This window comes from Leucoraja erinacea, chromosome 17 (genome assembly GCF_028641065.1).
Source record: "Leucoraja erinacea ecotype New England chromosome 17, Leri_hhj_1, whole genome shotgun sequence".
NCBI classification, from domain to species: domain Eukaryota; kingdom Metazoa; phylum Chordata; class Chondrichthyes; order Rajiformes; family Rajidae; genus Leucoraja; species Leucoraja erinaceus.
The window spans coordinates 24,989,559-25,011,215 of NC_073393.1; the positions used below are offsets into that span (position 1 = coordinate 24,989,559).

Sequence of the window (21,657 nt, forward strand, 5' to 3'; positions counted from 1 at the left end):
AGGGTCTTGAACAGAAACATTGCCGGTCCATTCCCTCTATAGATACTGTTTGACCCGTGAGTACCTCCAACACTTTTTGTTTTACTATCTGATTGGATTTGGCAATTTTGAGATGGCTGTTGTGTTTGTATGAAATAGTCCCCTCTTGCCGTCTTGGTTCAATGGAGTGAAAGGCCTCCACTAAAATGACCTTCCCTTTCAGACCTCATTGACCCCAGGAACCTACATTAATTATTTGCCAGTTTATCGATTCAGCAGGGCAATGCACCTGTTCACATGCACTCAGCTCATACTGTTAGATTTGGTCTGAAGATGACTGATTTTTACATATGTTTAACCTGCCCCAGAGCTACACACTAACACGTTAACATTCATCTAAATCAAAAAAGTGTGATTTCAGAAAATGGATTTCTAATCTTTAAAATATAGAGTGGCACAATAGTGGAGAGGTAGAGTTGCTGCCTCACAGCACCAGAGACCCGGGTTCGATCCTGACTCCGGGTGCTCTCTACGGAGTTTGGACATTCTCACTGTGACCACATGGGTTTTTACTGGGTATCCTGGTTTTTTCCCACATTCAAAGATGTGCAAGCTTGTATGTTAATTGGCTTCTGTAAATTGTCCCTAGTTTGTAGGTTAAAACTGGTGTACGGGTGGTTGCTGGTCAACGTGGACCGGTGGGCCGAAGAGCCTGTTTTCACGCTGTATCTCTAAACTAAGCTATATTTCTTGGATTCAATCTGTCATTTCATTGATGTGCAAAACTAATTGTTATTCCCACATGGAAATGCACCCCATATTTCCCCAATCTAACCTTTAAAGCCTTCATAGTCTGCTATTGATGGCCACCTCTCTGAAACATTATTAAAACTGTGTTATTATTTTAAAAACTCAACATGGACAGATTTAAAGGAAAAAGAATCACATGGTGGAATTCAAAGCCTTTTTGTGGAAAAATGATGCAGAAGAGATTAACCTGGATGTTAACTGGGCTTGCAAACTTGCGCAATAGGGAGTGGATGTGCAGGCTGGGTCTTTTCTTGCGCTGAGAGGTGACTTTATTGATCATGAGCGGCATGTAAGTCTGCTAGCATTCACACATGTACACTCTGAGTGTTTGAGTGATCATTCACAATCTTTTCCCCCAGGGTAGAGGATTCTAAAACTAGGGGGCATGGGCTTAAGGAGAGAGGGGAGAGATTTAAGAAAGACCTCAGGAGCAACTTTTTCACTCCGAGGGTAGTCCGTATCTGGAAAGAGCTGCCAGAGGGACACAATTATGACTTTTAAAAGACATTTGGACAGATATATAGATTGGAATGTTTGAGAGGGCTTTGGGGCAAATTGTACTAGCCTAGTATGGCAACTTGGTCAGCGTGGGCCGAAGGGCTTGCTTCAGTGCTGTAGAGCTCTCTGACCAATTAGTTCCTCCTCCCCCACCCCATCATCAGATTAACTGATTGCATGTCATACAGTCCCCTCCATAATGTTTTGGACAAAGACCCACCAAATGGGGGTACTAAGTATAAGCACAGCTGTACTTTCTACATGGTGAAACCAAAATGTATAAAAATGGCCTTTAATAAAATCTGACAAAGTGCACTTTAACCACATGTGATTTTATTTCTATTACAAATCTCAAATTGTGGAGTACAGAGACAAATAAATAAATGATGGGTCTTTGTCCCAAAGATTCTGGAGGGCACTGTATGTGTTTTGGGGGGTTGCTGTGCAACGCGATTCTTGATAAAGAGAAGTTGCTTCAATTTATAGTTTCTTGTTTGATAGTATTTGGTGACACATGGGTGTAATAAAATACTATGAATGCCAGATCTTTATTATTGCCCCATAACATCAGCGATGAAGACATGTGAATGTGTATGTACATTATAGGTGTATTTCATTTAAGCAAAATGACCCAGGTGAATAAACAAAATTATGGCGGTGTGAGAAATGGTTCACTTTCTTAAACTATGCTCTTCAAGAAAAGACAAAGTGCTGGAGTAACTTAGCGAGCCAGACAGCAAGGAATTGTAAAGCTAGAGGGAATGTAGATGGAAGGCGAGAACTTTGTGCAAATCAGGCTGGCGGGGTGCATGTAGGTTATTTACTTAAAACTGGAAATGTTTATGCTAGAGGAATGTAGATGGAAAGGCAGAAATGGTGGGGCACAGGGAGGGGGAGGGGGGCTTGTAGGTTAACTACTTAAAATTGTAGAATTTAATGTTCATAAGTTTAAATGTACCCAAGTGGAACAAGAAGTGCTGTTGTTCCAAAGCTGCACTTCCAAAGGTACAATACTTTGAAAGTACTGCATTGCTGTGGGGTGCTTTGAACGCTGGATGTTACAATTCGCAATAATGACCAGCATTGTTCATCTGCCATGGAAAAGAGGCAGATCAAGGATAAGTGAGAAGTGCCTCTGATGTTTACTGATGCGAACTGCAGATGCTGGAACAATCGAAGGAAGACAAAAACGCTGGAGAAACTCAGCGGGTGAGGCAGCATCTATGGAGCGAAGGAATAGGTGGCATTTCGGGTCGAGACCCTTCTTCAGACCTCTGATGTGATGCGTTTGCTAGCTCTGTTGGAGAGAGTGGTGGTGATGGAGGTGCGGCTGCTCCGCCCGGCCGCCTGAGGGCGTTGCAGGAGGCGGCGCTGCGGGGCAGGGGGGGCGGGGCTGCTCCAGCTTAATGCTGTTGCCGGAGCGACGCGGGAGCGGTGACGGCGATGGCGGATTCAAGGTCCACCCCTCACTCACTCCCCCCAATCTCACCCCCTAACCGTCTCTCTCTCGCCCACACCCTCTCACTCTCTCCTTCACCCTCTTCCCCTTCCCTCACCACCTCACCCCCTCCCTCACTCACACTCCCCTTCCCGCACTCGCTCCCCCTCCCAAACTTACTGGCCTTCCCTTCTCTCTCCTCCCTCCCGTCTCCTTTCCCTCCCATCTCCTTTCTCTCTCCCTCCCTTCTCTCTCTCCCTCCTCCTCTCTCCCTCTCCCCCTCCCTCTCTCTCTCCTCCCTCCCTTCCCTCTCTCTCTCCCCCCCTTCTCTCTCCTCCCCTCTCCTCCTCCCCTCCCTCTCTCTCCTCCCTCCCTCCCTCCTCTCTCTCCCTCCTCCTCTCTCTCCTCTCCTCTCCCTCCCCTCCCTCCTCTCTCTCCCCTCCCTCCTCTCTCCTCCCTCTCTCTCCCTCCTTCTCCCTCTCCCTCTCCTCTCTCCTCCCTCCCTTCTCTCTCCTCCCTCCCTTCTCTCTCCTCTCTCCTCCCTCTTCTCGCTGTGCGCTATTTGTTCTGTGAGAGCAGCCGAGGGGTCGGCAGGGAGGGTGGCGAGCGGTGGAGGGAGGGATGGAGGATGGGAGGTGAGAGAAAGAATGAGAAGGGATGGAGGGGGGTAGAGGGAGTCTTTAACAAACTCACTGCATAACATCACGTTGCACCTCGTAAGAACATAAAACGTCAGTGTTGATTATTCAGCTCCATAATTCTGCTACATTATTTAAAAAGATCTCATGGTAAATCTTGCGCCTCAAGTTTACTTTACTTCGACGGATCTCAATATCCCACGAAACCAAGTTTCCAAAAAGATATTCTTCTCATCCTTGATTATGCAGAACAGCCACGGCCACCTGGGTTGGAGAATAACAATCCTCGGTTTAGCAACATTTCTCCTCCAATTCCTATGGCAATTAATCCCTTAACCTAATCCCGTTGAACATTTCTAGCATTTAACTTTAATATTTCAGTATATCTGCTTACAATTCCTTGTTGATATTAAATATTATGTTGAGAATGTTGGCAAGCTTGGTCTTAGACTTGAACTTGAGGCGAGCTTTGGAACAGATACCTGCACCAGGTATAATGTTGCATTAAATAGGAACTCGAGAGGCAACTTTTTAACACAAAGGATGGTGCGTATATGAAACGAGCTACGGAGAAGGTAGTTGTGGCAGGTACTATTGCAAAGTTTAAGAAGCATTTGGACTGGTACAGGAATAGGATAGATTTAGGGGGATATGGGGCAAACAGACATGTGAGACTAGTGTAGGTGGGGCATGTTGGTCAAGGGCAAATTGGGTCGAAGGGTCTGTTTCCACACTGTATGACTATGATTCTATTTCACCTTTGTCTTTGAACTTAGAATAGCACAACAAAAGCTATGTCCTTCGGCCCACAATGCCTGTTCCAAACATGATGCCAACTAATCTCATCTTCCTGTATGTGATTCATGGTGGAGCAGACTCAATGGGCCTGATGGCATAATTCTGCTCCAATATGATCTTATATCCCTTGATAATTGATCTCTGCATAAGCCTCCTGCTGCTACCATCATCCTGGTATGCCTCATCATCCCTGCTTTGATCACTTGTGGACCCGAATGTTCCACGTCTGGCTTCCCTGCCTTGATTTGAACTCAAGGAACATGAGATAATTAAAATTAAATGATGAGCAGATAAGGACACCAGGTCCAGCACGACCCACTCTCTATAAAGTTGCTATATAATCTCCTAAATTTCAAGGAATAACATCCAGCTTGATTGATTGTCGGTTGAAAGCTACAGCATGGAAAAAGTCCCAGGCCCACCGTGTTCACTGACCGTCGATCACCTGTTTGCCTAACCTCTCCTTATAACTCAGGTCCTCTAGACCTAGCCACATTCTAATAAATCTTCTTTGCACTCTGATCCCTACCCTACAGCAGGGTAACCAAAACTATGCACAGTATTCTAGTGTGGCCTTACGAATGTCTTGTACAATTGTAATTTAACATCCCGATTTTTGTATTCAAAGACACAAAAAGCTGGAGTAACTCCAGCAGGTCAGGCAGCATCTTTGCAGAAAAGGATAGGTGACATTTCAGGTCAAGATACTTCTTCAGACTGAGAGTCAAGGGAAAGGGAAACGAGATATATCTCTGCAAAATCTCCTTAAGTATTTGATGCCCTGACTCAGAAGGTCAGTGCCAAATGCCTTCACCGTCCTGACTATTTGTGATGCCACTCTTAGAGAGCTACATACTTGTACTTCTTAGTCTCTCTGTTTTGCAGCACTCCCCTGGGCCGTAACATTCACAATGAAAGTCTCATCCAGGTTTGACTTTGAAAAAACACTTGACACTTACCTGAATTGTACAGCATTTGCCATTCACCGGCCAATTTACCCAACTGATCAAGATACGGCAGTAATTTTTGACATATTTCTGGATACCTTCTATTTTGTTGTCAATGGTAGACTTGCTAACCATCCCTTGTGCATTCTCATCCAAATTGTTTAAATAAATAGCGAACAACTCCTCCATTTCAAAAAACAACCTTCAACCATCACCAGCCTCTGCTTTCTACTATCAAGCCAATTATGTCTCCAATTAGCTTTGTCTGGACCTCATGCAATGTAACCTTCCAGAGCAGTCTACCATGTGGCACCATGTCAATATAGTTCATATAGACAACATCCACCACTGCTGGTTTGTTAATTGACTTCAGACCAAAGATTTTTTCTTAACCTGTCTTCTGAAGTAGCCTAGCAACCTACTCAGCTAAATTGAACAGTACCCATCGTACATTGCTTCATCAATGAGCTTGCTACATCACAATATCAAATGTGGGATGTCGCTGAAGATTGTAATGTATTGGTGGATCCTCCAGCAATTAAGCAGCCCATGCATGCATTTCAGACCCTGCACAACATGCAAGCTTGGACTGATAAAGCCAATTAATAATCAAGGAAGACAAATGCTAGACAATGATATTCAAAGTCACTTGCCTCATAAATCCCCTGACATCAAAGTTCTGAATTAGCTACTACATAAGATGGCTGGCTGTAACTGTCAGCTATTTAATTGTAGCAAAAAAACTCACCACCTTGTTCCTTAAAACAGACTGAGGTTTTGATCATTTACCCTAACGTGATGATGTGGCATTGTGTCAACCTGTTAAAAATGTTCTTGGGAAAGACCTCAGGATATTTTGCCACAATAAAAGCTTTTTCACTGTACCTCCGTACATGTGGTAATAAATGAATGACTCTGAGAAGGGTCCCCACCCGAAATGTCACCTGTCCATTTTATCTAGAGATGCTGTCTGACCCGTTGAGTTACTCCACCATTCCGTGTCCACCTAATTCTATTTTCCATATTATATTACTATGCGTATATCTATTATCATTTCAGTGAATAATCACCCTAATACTATCCATAATTAAACTAATTAACTATATTTTGTATCCAATCATTAATAAATACCAGAAGCATATTATTATCACTAGCTTTAAAATGCCATAAAGATATGTGATAGAATTTGCAGAAAGTCAGATTTCCTTACGTCAGGTCAGGAACCTCCTATACCCTGTACTAACATTCCAAGTAGAGTAGGAATAATGTCTGGATAATTTATATTTTTATTCACTAATGTGAAATATCATTGATTAAACATCCCTATTTATATAGTCACAAAATACACAAATTATACTTTACCTCAGTATTCAAGCAACGCGTTTTTGAACTGGAAGTTTGAAATATGGCTGTGGCTGTTGAGACAAAGCCATTTAAAAGCTTTGTTCTTCAGAGAAACCATTACAGTTTTAATTGATTTAACGGTGCCAGAAGTGAATTATGCATAAGTAATGTCAAACTAAATTAGTAAGAAAAGAATTAGCACAATACTTCAATTCAGCTTCATGACAACCGAGAGATCAGGATTAAAAATGAGGTACTATTATTACACTAGAAGACTTGTCCCCAACTTTTTGCATCATTTGCCAATTCTAGGGTTGGGATTTACAAGTGTGCTTTGTCCAAGGATGCAGTTAGTGTGATGACCAGCAGTATTTTGAATTTCTGGAAAAGATTTGAATTAAGATTTACACTTGGGAGTGTAACTCATGTAAATAGAATAATTTCCTGGTTTGTGAGTATCAATGCCTAAATTGTTTTTATAAACAAACCAAAAAAATCCACAATCCATTGTAGTTTCACTGATTTCTTAAATAGAGGGATCAGTAAATATTTAATATGTTTCTAATATTAAATAAGTGATATGTTGTATGTATGTATATATATGAATAATATGACTCGGCAGTCTTCAGCCTTGGATGAAGTGCACATTGTCATAGCTTGCCAAAATTAGAATAAAAGGCAGTAATCAGAGAAGGATCAAGTTCGTTATTGAAACAATGTTATGTGTAGAATAAACTGCTTAAAAGGATATATTCTGTTGCAATTGTCTAATTGGATTTGCACATGTTTGAATGGGATTATTTTTAAGGGTTACAGAGAAAGAGTAGGAATTAGATGGAATAGAATAATACAGCACGGAAACAGGCTCTTCAGCACAACTTGCCCACGCGACCATGATGCCCCATCTTAGTAAGTCCCATTTGGCCTGTATTCCACAAACCTTTACTATCCAATTAGTTGTCCAAATGTTTTTAAAATATCCTTCAACCTGCCTCAACTACCTCCTTTGGCAGCTCGATCCATATATTCACCACTCTCAAGTTCCTATTAATTAAAACTTCCCCCTGGGAACATGTCCTCTGATTCTTGATTCGTCTATTTTTAGGAAAAAGACTGCATTACCCCATATATTCTCCTCATGATCTTACACACTAAAATCACCCCGTAGCTTCCTGCACTCCAAGGAATGAAGTCCTAGCCTGCCCTACCTCTCCCTGTAGCTCAGGCTCTCGAGTCGTAGCAACATCCTTATATTTTTTCCCTGCATCCTTTAGAGATTAATGACACGCTAGAATTTAGAAGATTGAGGGGGGATCTTATAGAAACTTACAAAATTCTTAAGGGGTTGGACAGGCTAGATGTAGGAAGATTATTCCTGATGTTGGGGAAGTCCAGAACTAGGGGTCACAGTTTAAGGATAAGAGGGAAGTCTTTTAGGACCGAGATGAGAAAATCATTTTTTACACAGAGAGTGGTGAATCTGTGGAATTATCTGCCACAGAACGTAGTTGAGGCCAGTTCATTGGCTATATTTAAGAGGGAGTTAGATGTGGCCCTTGTGGCTAAAGGGATCAGGGGGTATGGAGAGAAGGCAGGGATGGGATACTGAGTTGGATGATCAGTCATGATCATATTGAATAGCGGTGCAGTCTCGAAGGGCCGAATGGCCTACTCCTGCACCTATTTTCTATGTTTCTATGACAAGAATAATACAGGGATGGTGGGCCACATAGCCTTTTCCTACTCTATGTAAAGTGGATGATGCTGACATCCCATGACAAATCATTGTACCTAGCTTGTTGGCATCATTTGCTGATCAAATATTGCAGTTATGCATTATAAAGCCTCCGGGGGAATGGAATTGATGGAAGAAGAAATAAATAAGACGAGGTTGTAATACGGCAATGATATGCTTCAAGGCAATAGAGCGAAAGAAAAGTTCCTTTAATTGGCATTTTTGAACAAGAGTAATGTTGAAAAATGCAAACACTGGTATTGGAGGCAGAAGGAATGACTGAAAAGTCATGATGTAAAATATAAGGAGGAATTATAGTAAAGGCATACAAATATGAACAAATGCAGACTGAATCACAAAACTATTAATTCCAAAACTATATTATTGGGAGTAGACCATTTGCCACTTTGGTGTACTTAACTACATTTGCTTTTGCTTCTGAAGAAGGGTCTCAAGCCAAAATATCACCCATTCCTTCTCTCCAGAGATGCTGCCTGTCCCGTTGAGTTACTCCAGCTTTTTGTGTCGTATCTTTGGTTTCAACCAGCATCTGCAGTTCCTTCTTTCACACTGTTTTTGCTCCTTAGTCCATTGATTGTTTTACTAAACAAAAATGATTTCATCTCAATGTTGTGCATTTCTATCAATGAAGCTTGTACAACTTTTGAGATAAAATCCCACATATCTGCAACCATTTGTGCAAGATTGCAGATCCTGACAAATGTTCTCGACCCAAAACTTCACCCATTGCTTCTCTTCAGAAATGCTGCCTCAGTTACACCAGCATTTTGTGTCTGTCTTCGGTGTAAACCAGCACCTGCCATTCCTTCTTACACGTTGTAGTTCCTGGTTTTGGTTCTGAATGACCTAGCTCTAAATTTAGGTCTCCACTAGTTTAAGTCAGACCATTATATTTATTGAGTTTACGTTGCACTTAAACCTTCTCCCTTTGCTTACTTGCATCAACATTTTTTGCATTATTTTCACAGCCATCTGTTTATTGACTTTGCGTATACATATATGCTATATCCTTTAAATATTCCCAGTAGCAGTTCTAAATTATACGTGAACTCTGGTTAAAGAGTAATGTTTTAGATGGATGAATTTTCATCAGAACTAGAAAAAGATCGGAAAACATGATGTTCTAAGTTGCAGAGAGGGGAGCAGTGGAAAGAACTAGGGGGAATATCCATGACAGTATGTTGACTGTAGAATAAATTACACAAATGCTGTGGATTCAGGCTGAGAGAAAGAGTTGAAGACTAGTTCATTGTAACTCATCTTCATAAGATCAGAAGTTCTAGGAGCAGAATTAGGCCAATCAGCCCTTCAAGTCTACTACTCCATTCAATCATGGCAGATCTGTTTTCCCCTCTCAACTCTATTCTCCTGCCTTCTCCCCATAACCCCTGATTCCCTTACTAATCAAGAATCTGTCAATTCCCGCCTTAAAAATACCCAGTGACTTGGCTTCTACAGCCATCAGTGGCAATGAATTCCACAGATTCACCACCCTCTGACCAGAGACATTTCTCCTAATTTCCTTTCTGAAGGTTCATCCTTTTATTCTGAGGTATGGCCTCTGGTCCTAGACTCTCCCACTAATGGAAACATCCCCTCCACATTCACTCAATCCAGGCCTTTCACTATTCAATCCATCTAGAGAAGATGTAAATAGAGGGAGATGAAAGAGAGAAACAATTCTTGAACCCTGCAATAGAGAATAACCTAGTCTTTGGAAATCGGTCAGGCAGCATCTGACTGAGTCAACTTTACAAATTGATGATCCTGCCATAGGAACCCATCAGATGATACAATCCTTTAGTTTGAGAACAGTCTTTTATATCACTTGTTTCAGCTGATCTGCATTCTGTTTTTGTACAAACAACAGCTGCTGCATTATTTTATTATATTATGTCCCTGATATGGCAATATTCAGTCAAAAAGATTAATAGCTCATTGCTGCATGGATACATTTTACTCAATTCTCAAATTTGCGTTTTACCCAGAGTGCACTTATAATGTAGATCTCGCTGCTACTGGGAATATTTAAAGCAAATAGCATATATGTACAAGCAAAATCAATAAACAGACGGCTATGAAAAGAATGAAAATATGCTGATGCATGCAAGTGATAGGAAATGGTTTAAGTAGTGTACACTCAATAAACAATTTAGGGCGACACAGTGGTGCAGCTGGTAGAACTGCTGCCTCACAGCGCCAAAGACCCAAGTCCGATCTGGAATCAGGGTGCTGTTTGTGTGGAGTTTGCACGCCCTGTGACCACATGGGTTTCTTCCGGGTGCTCCGGTTTCCACCCACATCTCCCAAAAGCCGAGCAGGTTTTTAGGTTAATTGGTATCTGTAAATTTTCTCTAATGTGTATGGAGTGGATGAGAAAGTTGGATAACAGAACTAGTGTAAACGAGCGATCAATGGTCAGCGTGGGCTCGGTGAACCACAGGGCCTGTATCCATGCTGTGTCTAAACTAAACTAAATTAAACTAGTAGATTCGCTTTTCAAAGTGCACACCAAACATTTAATCTTAAATACAATATTAACACTTTTAGAGGAAAAGTTGCAAAATAATATTGCAGAGTAGTAACATTCCAGAGTGCTGTCTCAAATTGTCTATTTGAAATGCAAGAAAGCAGCAGGGTAATTGTTACCATATAATTAACCGATGAGTTTATTTGATAATAAATGCTTAAAGCAAATTGTTTGCATTTTGGACTAATTAGCTGAACACCCCCGCTCTGCAATGATGTGCGAGCCATGAAAATACTCCTTTCGAATTGTGTTCTGACAAACTAAACACACTCATTCGTACTAGTGTGAGTACTCTCTGTGACTTTCTGGCTGAATGCCATATCGAAATGGAATGGATTTTTGTCAGCTATCATATTTCACTTCCCTCATTTTTTCTATGACATAGAAGGAGACCATTTGGCCCGTTGAGTCTCTGCCAGTTCTCCGAGCAGTCCCATCTCTCCAACTGCAGATCTACCCAATCTTTTTTTAAATATTATTGAATTAAATCGCATCTATCAATGGATCCAGAAAAAAAGTGTCTCCTTTCAATTGCTTGATTGTCTTCTTCACATTGTCAGGGATTTAAATGAAGAATTGTGATACTTCCAGTCAGTTACAACCAGGAAATCATTGTACTACTTAAAACTCCATCAGAATTTAACATGATATATCTTTTGTTTTTCATTAGAATATCCATTAAAGATAAGGCCAAATATGCCCTGAAGGCACATGATATAGGAAATAAATACTCAGACTTGGCCCTTCCCAGAGCTTCAGTGCTTGTGCCTCTGTTGGTAAAAAACAATGAGCTTCATGTACTGCTCACAGTCCGATCCATGCAGGTAATGTATGAGTACTTAGAGAGTGTATGTTATTGCAATGGGACGGTATTACCGTTGGCCAAAGGGATTCACAGGTTCGGTGCCCTCTGTTTTGCCATTAATTATAATGGATGGACATGATGGACAGTGAGCCTTTTAATCCCTGAGAGGCTCAATTGTAGAAGTACAATTTATTTGTCTTTGTATTTGAATTGTTTAAAGATATGTAGGTACACCAGGATAGACTACCAGGGGCAGCACGGTGGCGCAGAGGTAGAGTTGCTGCCTTACAGCATCAGATACCCGGGTTCGATCCTGACTACAGGTGCTGTATGACGGAGTATATAGGTTCTCTCATGACCGCTTGGGTTTTCCCCGGGTGTTCTGGTTTCCTCCCACATTCCAAAGTCGTACAGGTTAATGGGTTATTGTAAATTGTCCTTGTGTGTTGGATAGTGCTAGTGCACGGGGTGATTGCTGGTCAGCGTGGATTTGGTGGGTCGTAGGGCCTTTTACCACACTGTATGTCTAATACTAAAGCTAAACTAAAACCATTTAGTTAAATTAACATACTGCGACTCCTGGAAAGCTAAAATAAAACCAAAATTGCTAGAAGTACTCAGTGGATTAAGCAGTATCTGTGAAGGAAGATACTGATTAATGCTTCAAGTTATTGACTTACTATGAGAAGTTCCATAGTTTGAAAATGCAAACTATCCTTTCAGTTCATGGCTCAAAACAAAAGCAGTACATCAAGTCTGAGTGTTGTCAATGTAACTAGAGATATCCCTGATTAAGAGCTTGAACCAGCTGGAGCTCCCAGTCGCAAGCTACTTCCATTCCCTTTCACATTCTCATATGGATCTGTCTGGGCCTCCTCCACTGCTGGAGTGAGGCCACATGCAAACTGGAAGAAGTGCCTCATATTTCTCTTGGGTAATCTATAACACAAAGGCATGAACAATGAATTCTCCAATTTCACTTAACCCTCCCCTCTTTCACTGTCCTGATCTCCCCAAGTCCCCTCACATAACTTTCCTTACACTTCCCCAGCTCCCATTGCCTTTACCCTCCTCTTCCACCTTCTGCTGCCTTCTGCACCATCTCCAACCTTTGTGACTCTCCACCCTTCTTGCCGCCACCTGAGTCATCTGTTGTCAACGCCTCCTTACCTGGCTCTACCAATTTCTTGCCCACTCGTACTCCACCATCCATCTTCCCTCTATACCAGCCTTGAAGAAGGAACCAGACTCAAAACACTGTTTGTCTATTTCTCTCCAAAGATGTTGCGCTGAGTTCCACCAGCAGTTTATTTTTTGCTCTTCCAAGAATCATTGTTTACAGAACAGGAAGCAATCCGGCTGAGTTTTCTCTAATTTGAAGAGGCTTTGTTATGTAAATTGATTAATGGAGGAAGATGAGCAAGTGTTCGATAATTCTTAATGTATAATTATTATCAAAGAAAAATTAGATCTTTACGTGCAGGATGTGTTCTGACTTACAATGACCGACATGCTATTCAGGCTAATATGTGTTTAGACATTTGAATAGAGTGCATTGTTAAAATAATCCACATTAATAACATGGTTGGATTTTTAACTTGAGGACGAGACAGCTGAGAAATGTTAACAGAACATTTCAAATCTAAAGTATTACATTCTCGAACTACTCAAGAGTGAATACAAATCAGCATGTAATCCCATTAAGATGATTTGGATAGTTGTGGTTTAAATCTTCTCAGAAATTAAATTACTTAAGTCAGTCCTATGATTATATGTCGTTATATATGTGCATATTAAATTGATGAGGAATATTATGTGCTGGAGACTATTTTCCATTGGATCATGTTTTTTTCAGATGCCCTGGTGGATTTGAATCATGGGTTAAAATGTGTGATAGGTTTTCCAATTATTATTTAGAAGCAGTTTTCTCCTGGTAACTGGGAAGAATACACTTGAAATGTATTTTTGAAATGGTCAAAACACTAATCTAATCGGGTCATGCAGCCTTCAAACAAGTCTTTCAGCCCACCATGTCCATGATGACCTTAGAACTTGGAGAACATAGAACAGTATAGCACAGGAACGGACCTCTTGGGCTTCAATGTATCTGCTGAACATGATGTTAAGTTAAATTGATCTCATCTGCCTGCACATGATCCATATGCCTCTGTACCCTGCACTACCATGTGGCTATCTACGTATCTGCTTCCATCACCACCTCTGGCAATGTGTTCTGTGCCCCCCACCACTCTCAATATAAAAATCTTGCACCGCACAAATCCATTCACCTTTCCCATTCATTTTTTTAGCTACGCCCTCTAGTGTTGGACATTTCCACCCTGGAAAAAGATTCTGAATGCCTATCCTAATTTTATAGACGTATAATAGTCATACCAAATAAGGATTATATATCATCAAATAACTATCACTAACCAATGCCATTTTCCAGCACTCAGCCTGAAACCTTCAATTCTTTGATAATTTAATTGCTCATCCAGATGGTATTTAAATGTTGTGAGACATTCTTGTATCACCTTCTCAAGCAGTGTGTTCCAGAACTCCAACCCTCCGAGTGAAAACAATTCTTCCCGAGATCCTTACACCTATAACCCTCTGGTTTTAGACACCTCGGCTCCAGGGGAAAGTTTGCTACTGCTATCCTATCTCTAGCCTTCACAATTTTGTATACCTTTATCAGGTTCACAATCAGTCTATTTTGCTTCAAGGAAAGTAAACCTAGACTATCCAGTCTAGGCAACCCACTGTTTAATCTCTGCAATGCAATCACACACTGAAAATGTAGCAGCTGATCTACACACAGTATTCCAGCTATAGCCAAACCAATTTTTCATTAAAATATTCCATAAAATTCCTAGTCTCTTATTCCCCGCCTTGTTCAATGAAGCCCAAGTATCCCATTTGGCTTCTTCACCACCTAATCGACCTGTGCAGCCATGTTCAGAGATCCTTGATCTTGTTAAAAAACGGTTAGAAATATAAATAACACTCCTGAAACTTAAGTGAATTAACTATCTAAAAATCAGATTCCTACAGTCTATTAAAATTATTGGCAGAATTCGTTTTGCTAATTTTTGGTCCCGCAGCAGAAATTTCTGGCATGTTTGATCATGGGTGGTGGCCATTTGGCTAATGTTTTTTGATTGATTGAAAGACAACATGGAAACAGGCCCTTTGGCCCACCAAGTCCACGTCGACCATCGATCACCCGTTCACACTATTTCTATGTTATCCCACTTTCTCCTCCACTCCCTACTCAGAGGTAAATTAACCTACAACCTCGCATGTCTTTGGGATGTGAGAGGAAATGCAGAACACCTGGAGGAAAGCCACATAGCCACAGGGAGAACATGCAAACACTACACAGATAGCATTGTAGGTCAGAATTGAACCTGGGTCTCGGGTGCTGCATGAAGTTTGTACATTCTCCCCATGACCTGCATGGGTTTTCCCCGAGATCTTCGATTTCCTTCCACACTCCAAAGACGTACAGGTTTATAGGTTAAATAACTTGGTACAAATGTAAAATTGTCCAGTGTGTGTAGGATAATGTTAATGTGCGTGGATCTCTGGTCGGTGCGGACTTGGTGGTTCGAAGGGCCTGTTTCCGCGCTGTATCTCTAAACTAAAATCAGGGTCTCTGTGCAAGCCGATAGACAAAAACTGCTGCCCCTTTTGCAGGGTATCGACTACATATGGTGACGGCTTTGCTGCCTTTATTCATTAAACCTGGTGCATTAATCATCTCACTATAAACTGCAGGGCTCGCAGGCTGGAGATGTTTATAGGTAGCAACACATTGAAAATTACAGAAGGTGTCTGAATCAAGATGTGCAGTATGTCCTTGAAACGTACATTTTACATCATGTAGTCAGGATGTGTACAGTTGGGACTGCTTTCTGCTGATGATAGTGGTTTTTAGGGCAAAGGAGAAAGCTTGCATGATTCAATGCCTTCTGAAGTAACACAGTGCCCACCTGATTTATTTCCCCTGGTGATAAGGCATTTTGCTGCCTAATACTGCAGATGAGATCACTTCAACTTGTCATCATGTTCGGCACGAACATTGTTCCTGTGCTGTACTGTTCTGTGTAATGTAGAAATACATTTTAGTCCTAATTTACAATAAACAAAAGGTATTTTAGGTTTTCAAATTTTTTAAAATGTAGTTCAAGTTCCACATCTGAGGAAAGGGAACAGCTGAACAGTGAATATTTCTGCTCGAAATTTCCTATTGGTCCTGTAAAACAACATCATAAAAGTTCTGCAGCAGAATGCTAATAGCCAGAGCATCCGTCAATCTTTCACAGTGCTCCTTTGAACTCTGGGCTGTGCGTAGTGCAGAAGCCATTTTCTGTAACCATCAGTAATCCCTTGTAACTCATAATTTCACACTAGTTATATTGCTCCATTTACGACAGATTCAGAAAATGAATGCATGAGGCTTATAAAACGTATCATATTATGGAACGGGCAATAAATGATAGAAAAATAGACTTTTCTATGTTCCTCCGTGGATAATGTGGTCACAAATATCTACTGTGCATGAACGTGGCTCAATAATTGTGGTTACAAGTCACCTATATTGCAGTAATCTTTTGAAATTACACAAAATGCTGGCCTAACTCAGCAGGTCAGGCAGCATCTCTGGAGAACACAGATAGGTGACACTTCAAGACTGAAGAAGGCTCCTGACCTGAAACGTCATCTATCCATGTTCTCCAGGGATGCTGCCTGGCCTGCTGAGTTACTCCAGCATTTTGTGGCTTTCATTAATAAGCCAACATCTGCAGTTCCTTGTTTCTGCAGTAATCTTAACTTGCAAATACAGCAGCCCTGATAAGGACAGCAGGTTTTCCATCCCTGAAAGACACTAGTAAACCTGATTTTTTTTTTTACAAGTAGCTAATGGCATTTGTGTCACTGCTGCTGAATTAACTGAATTTGAATTCACAAGTTGCCATGGTGAGATTTGAACTTGTGTGACTGGCCTATTAACGTAGACTCTCTGACATACTGGTTCAGTACGTATGCTGTAATGCCCCATAAATGTGATATATAAATAGATGTATTTTTTGTCCTGTTAATTGTTTTTTTGACAAATGGGAATACAAAATGCACAATGCAAGACTCCCAAGAAATACCAGGCAATGTACTTCTTGTGGTCCTGTTCCAAATATCTCACCACTGTTTTGAATTTTATATTTTTTCTGCTTCAGCATACTGTCTGTTTTGTAATCTCCATGAGACATTGCTTAATGTAAGCTTGCTGACTATTCCATTTACAGAATATAATATCCTTAAATTTCCACAGAGCTGCTAATCACTTACTATTTCTGATTTCCCATAACAGGACTTATAGATAAGGATAACTGTGGAGACCCTATAGAGAGTTATAGGCCCAGCACCAATTCTTTTGACACAACGCTCGTCTCAGGCCTCAAGTCCAATAAACAACCTTCCACCACCAGCTCTACTTCCTACCATGAAGCCAATTATGTATCGAATTAGCTTGCTCTCTCTGGATCCCTTAAAATCTAACCTTCTAGACTAGCCTCCAGACCTTGTCAAGGGCCTTGCAGAAAGCATCCATTGCCCTTAGACTTTTAGACTTTACTTTTGAGATACAGTTTGGAAATTAGCCCTTCGACCCACAAGAGTCTACACCGACCAGGGATCACCCCGTATAATAGCACTATCCTACACACTAGCGACAATTTATAATTTAACCAAAGCTAATGAATCTACAAACCTGGCACGTCTTTGGAGGCTGAGAAGAAACTGGAGCACCTAGTGAAAACCCACGCGTTCACGGGAGAACATACAAACTCCGTACAGACAGCACCTGTAGTCTGGATCAAACCCGATGTTGTAAGGCACCAACTCTACTGCTGCGCCACTGTGCCCTTATCAATTGTTTTGGTGACATTTTCAAAAACGTCACACAGATGTGTGAGGCACAATTTCCTACATACAAATTTATGTCGACATTCCCTAGTCTGTCCTTGTATATCCAAATGCTCATAGAACCTGCCCTTGGGATTAATTCCAGGGATTATTAGTCACAGCATTTTATTTTTACAGTGGTGAAAGTTCCCAATTGGTGAAACACATAGACACTTATTTTCCTGGTAGGGCGTTAAGAATAACAAAATATAATCTAAAAATTAAAGTCAGACATACATTTGAAACTTGCTAAACTACCCCCATCCCCTCTAAATTAAAATAAACTGGATATTAGTAAATTGTTGCTTTCATGTCAAGGCCAGAATTCTACTGATTTAACATATAAACAAATGTGGAGAAACAGTATATATAGTCCATTTGAGATTGAGATCATTCATGGTCAATTAAGCCTGATGGTTTATCCTTGGCTCCAAACTCTACAAAAGCAGAGTTAATAAACCACTTCAGCAGCTCTCAAGTCACAATGTCTCTTCATTGTCAAGTGAAGTCACACTGATCCCCAAAATGTTCCAAATTTGATTCCTGGCCTCTGCTGATTTGTTGGTCTGGAATGAAGTACCATTCGGGTCGATATACTTTAGATCAGTTGTCATGAAGCAGCAATGGAGGACATTTAATCTCCATTTCCAGGGAGAGAAAAATATACAGCTACAAACATTGGAAGAGGAAAACACAGGACAGCACAGTGGCATAGCAGTAGGGTTGCTGCCCCACGGCACTAGAGACCCGGGTTCAATCCTGACTGCGGGTGCTGTCAGTATGGAGTTTGTACCTTCTCCCCATGACCGCGTGGGTTTTCGCTGGGTGCTTCGGTGTCCTCCCGCACTTCGGAGACATACAGATTTCTAGGTTCATTAGGCTTCGGTAAAATTGTAAATTGCCCCTAGTGTGTAGGATAGTGTACTGGGTGATTGCTGGACAGTGTGGACTCGGTGGGTCCAAGGACCTATGTCCGTGCTGTATCTCTGAAATCTAAAGTAAAATCTAAATGAACAATGTTGCCTTGGTTATGTTGCACCTGCTTGGTTCAAACATTAAGTCGGAATGCTCAGTTACATTCCCCTGTATGATTAAATGAATTTCAGGAATGAGTGACAGCGAGAAATTATGCAATTGTATGTCACTGGTAATAAATGAGAAGAACGCAGATGTGGTCTGTTACACAAAATGCCATTGTGCAGATGGGTAGATTGTAAAAATCATTGCTCTGAAAAGAAAAATGCTTAAGTACTTCTCAGTGATTATCCTCACTAATTTAGTTTTGGTCTTAAAGTTACACAGCAACCAAGGGGAGGTTTGCTTCCCTGGCGGGAAACACGATTCGAAAGACAGAAGTGACATAGATACAGCCCTCCGCGAGGCTCAGGAAGAAATCGGCCTTCCTCCAGTTCAGGTGGAAGTTATCTGTAAGATGGTCCCTATAATCAACAAGGTAACACCGCAGTGGTCACATAGTGGCGCAGTGATTGACTTGCTATCTTTTAGTTCAAAGACCCGGGTTCGATCCTGACTATGGATGCTGTCTGTACAGAGTTTGTATGTTCTCCCTGTAACCTCGTGGCTCTTCCCCAGGTGCTCTGGATTCCTTCCACACTCCAAAGACCTACAGGTTTTAGGTTAATTGGCTTCGGTAAAATTGTAAATTGTCCCAAGCGTGTAGGATAGTGCTCGTATACAGGGTGATCGCTGGTCGGCACGGATTCTGGGCTGAAGGGCCTGTTTCCACGCTATATATACTTTTAAAAATGTGTGTGTGTGTGGGTGCCTTTGCCTTTGAAACGTATCTCCGCGTAAACTAGACGCAAAAACGTGGAGATTTTTACAATTTCGGTAGGGATTTATCTTATGAGTTCAGAAATCCACTCCTTAGTCAATTATTTCCCCAGATTTTTAATAAAATTGTTCACAAAACTCACTTAAAAAGAAATAAAATCGCTGCTTGAGCTGCTGACGTCACAATGCCCACATGTCCACCAATCGAGGCCCACCTGCATCCTGGCCCGCCCCCCCGCTGCCCGCGCCACGCCACCTGCAGCTGGACTCGCCGCCCGCTCCATCCTATAGCGGCTATAGGAAATAACAAGCGTTTTGCAGATCGGGAGGTCACAGCAGGTTACAGCCTGTCACCGGCTTGCTTCTGAAACCTCTCCCTCTCCCCCGCCCGATGTTAGAACGGGGCGGCTGTTATCGTGGCGCGGGGCTCCCTCCCTCCCACTGCAAACCCAACGTGCATCCCCCCCCTGGCCCCGCCCCCCCCCCCCCTTGAAAGACCACTGCAGTCCTTGATAAAAACCTTGCGATCCCGCGCCACGCCACCTGCAGCTGGACTGCAATTTGGCCTTCATGTCCATTGATTATATTCCTCTGTATCAAACAACGTGTTTGAATTTGTGTTAGTTGTATTTGGGCGATGGGAGTATCAAGAGCGTCAACTAGTAATGGGTGATGGCAGCTGATTTTTCATGTATTTGTAAACGTTACATTAGCATAGTGTTAGCATGATCAAGGTCCTCAAAAGTTTTCAGTTTTTCCACAAGCCAGCTTTTTTGGGGAAGCCTGACATCATTGTGAACAGTGTTATAGGCTAAGGTACTGTCCCTATGTTCCACATTGATGTTGGGGTTACATCATGTGTATTATATTCCTTGACCAAACAGTGTTCCCACCATTAACTATCCATCTAAGCAGCCATGTCATGCCTTAAAAAACTGCCAACATTAGCAAAGACTTGTTCTCCCCGGTCATTGTAATATAGACCAGACTTCCCACCATTAACTCCATCTAAGCTTCATGTTGCCTTAAAAAAACAGCCAACATTAGCAAAGACTTGTTCTCCCCAGTCATTCCTTCTCCTCCCCGCTCCTACAGGTTCAGAAGCTTGAAAGTGCATACCACGAGACTGAGAAACAGCTTCGTCCCCTCTGTAATTAGTCTTATAAATGATCCTTCCTTAAGCTAGGGTACTGTCCACTGCCCCATTGCGGACATTGGACTTTGGGTATGAAAATGATGCGCTACAATGCTGAGAACCTGTATCTTGCACTTTATCTATTGTACTTAAGCTTGAATTGATTGTGTTGATCAATAGTATTATCTGTTTTGATTGAATAACATGAAAATTAAAGCTTTTCACTATAAATCGGTAAACGTGACAACAATAAACCTAAACTTCTATTTTTCACCCCACCACAGGATGACATTTTGGTGACACCAGTGGTAGCATTTATCGCAGATACATTCCAGCCACGTCCCAATGCCAATGAAGTGAGTGACGTGTTTATCGTCCCAATGCGCCACTTCTTAAAGTCAGAAGAACACACCTCAACACCTTACGAAACGGGAATGTTGGTGCACTTCTTCACGTTTAAAGACCGGCAGACGCTAAAGACATTCACTGTATGGGGTCTCACTGCACAAATCTGTATCATCGTCAGCTATTTAGCCCTGGGCCAGAACCCTTCGTTCAAGGTTGATTTTGACCTTGATAACCCATCCATAAGTATGGATAAATGTCTATTGACAAAATATGCCACTAGTAAGCTATGAGCGGTTCTGGTATGTTTAGTTTATTCTGACTTCAGTGGGTTAATATTTTTAAGAGATTCTTTTGTTGCCCATCACTAGGCACTCTAATTATTTAATTCAACATCACATTTCTGTACTATCATCTCAATTTCTGCTTCTTTTAGTTTAAAATTTGGCTTTCTGTGTTGGTGGTGTGCTATAAACCAACAACTAATTAAATCGAATATTTGGAGATGTTACCACAGTGGTTTAGGATCCTTTATAATACACTGTATATTGATATGAACCCTGAGGAAAATATTGTTTAATCAAATATGTATGTTACACAATGGAATGGCATGCAGCAAAATGAAAAAAAAATTTAATTACTTAAAATATACTCGAACAAACTATCACACAGCCTTTGTGTTTATTTTGTTTGTCTTGGATACCATGTCTTTTAAGGGTGTGCACCCTTTGGCTGCTGCACACCACAGAGACTGCCGCTGCAATGTTAGGAGTGCTTCCATCAATAGTCACATAGGTCACTGAAGATAGACACAAAACGCTGGAGTAACTCAGCGGGACAGTGCAGTATCTCTGGGGAGAAGGAAAGGGTGAGGTT

General features: G+C 41.5%; 1 protein-coding gene across 1 annotated transcript; it reads left to right on the forward strand.

The window, feature by feature from the left end:
* The first annotated feature begins 2,644 nt into the window (after positions 1-2,644).
* On the forward strand, positions 2,645-21,445 carry nudt7 (nudix (nucleoside diphosphate linked moiety X)-type motif 7). Its single transcript, XM_055648837.1, has 4 exons — positions 2,645-2,744; positions 11,409-11,562; positions 18,802-18,960; positions 20,721-21,445. Exons 1-4 carry the CDS (start codon positions 2,731-2,733, stop codon positions 21,072-21,074), a joined length of 681 nt encoding a protein of 226 aa, XP_055504812.1. The 5' UTR covers positions 2,645-2,730; the 3' UTR covers positions 21,075-21,445.
* The last annotated feature ends 212 nt before the right edge of the window (positions 21,446-21,657 follow it).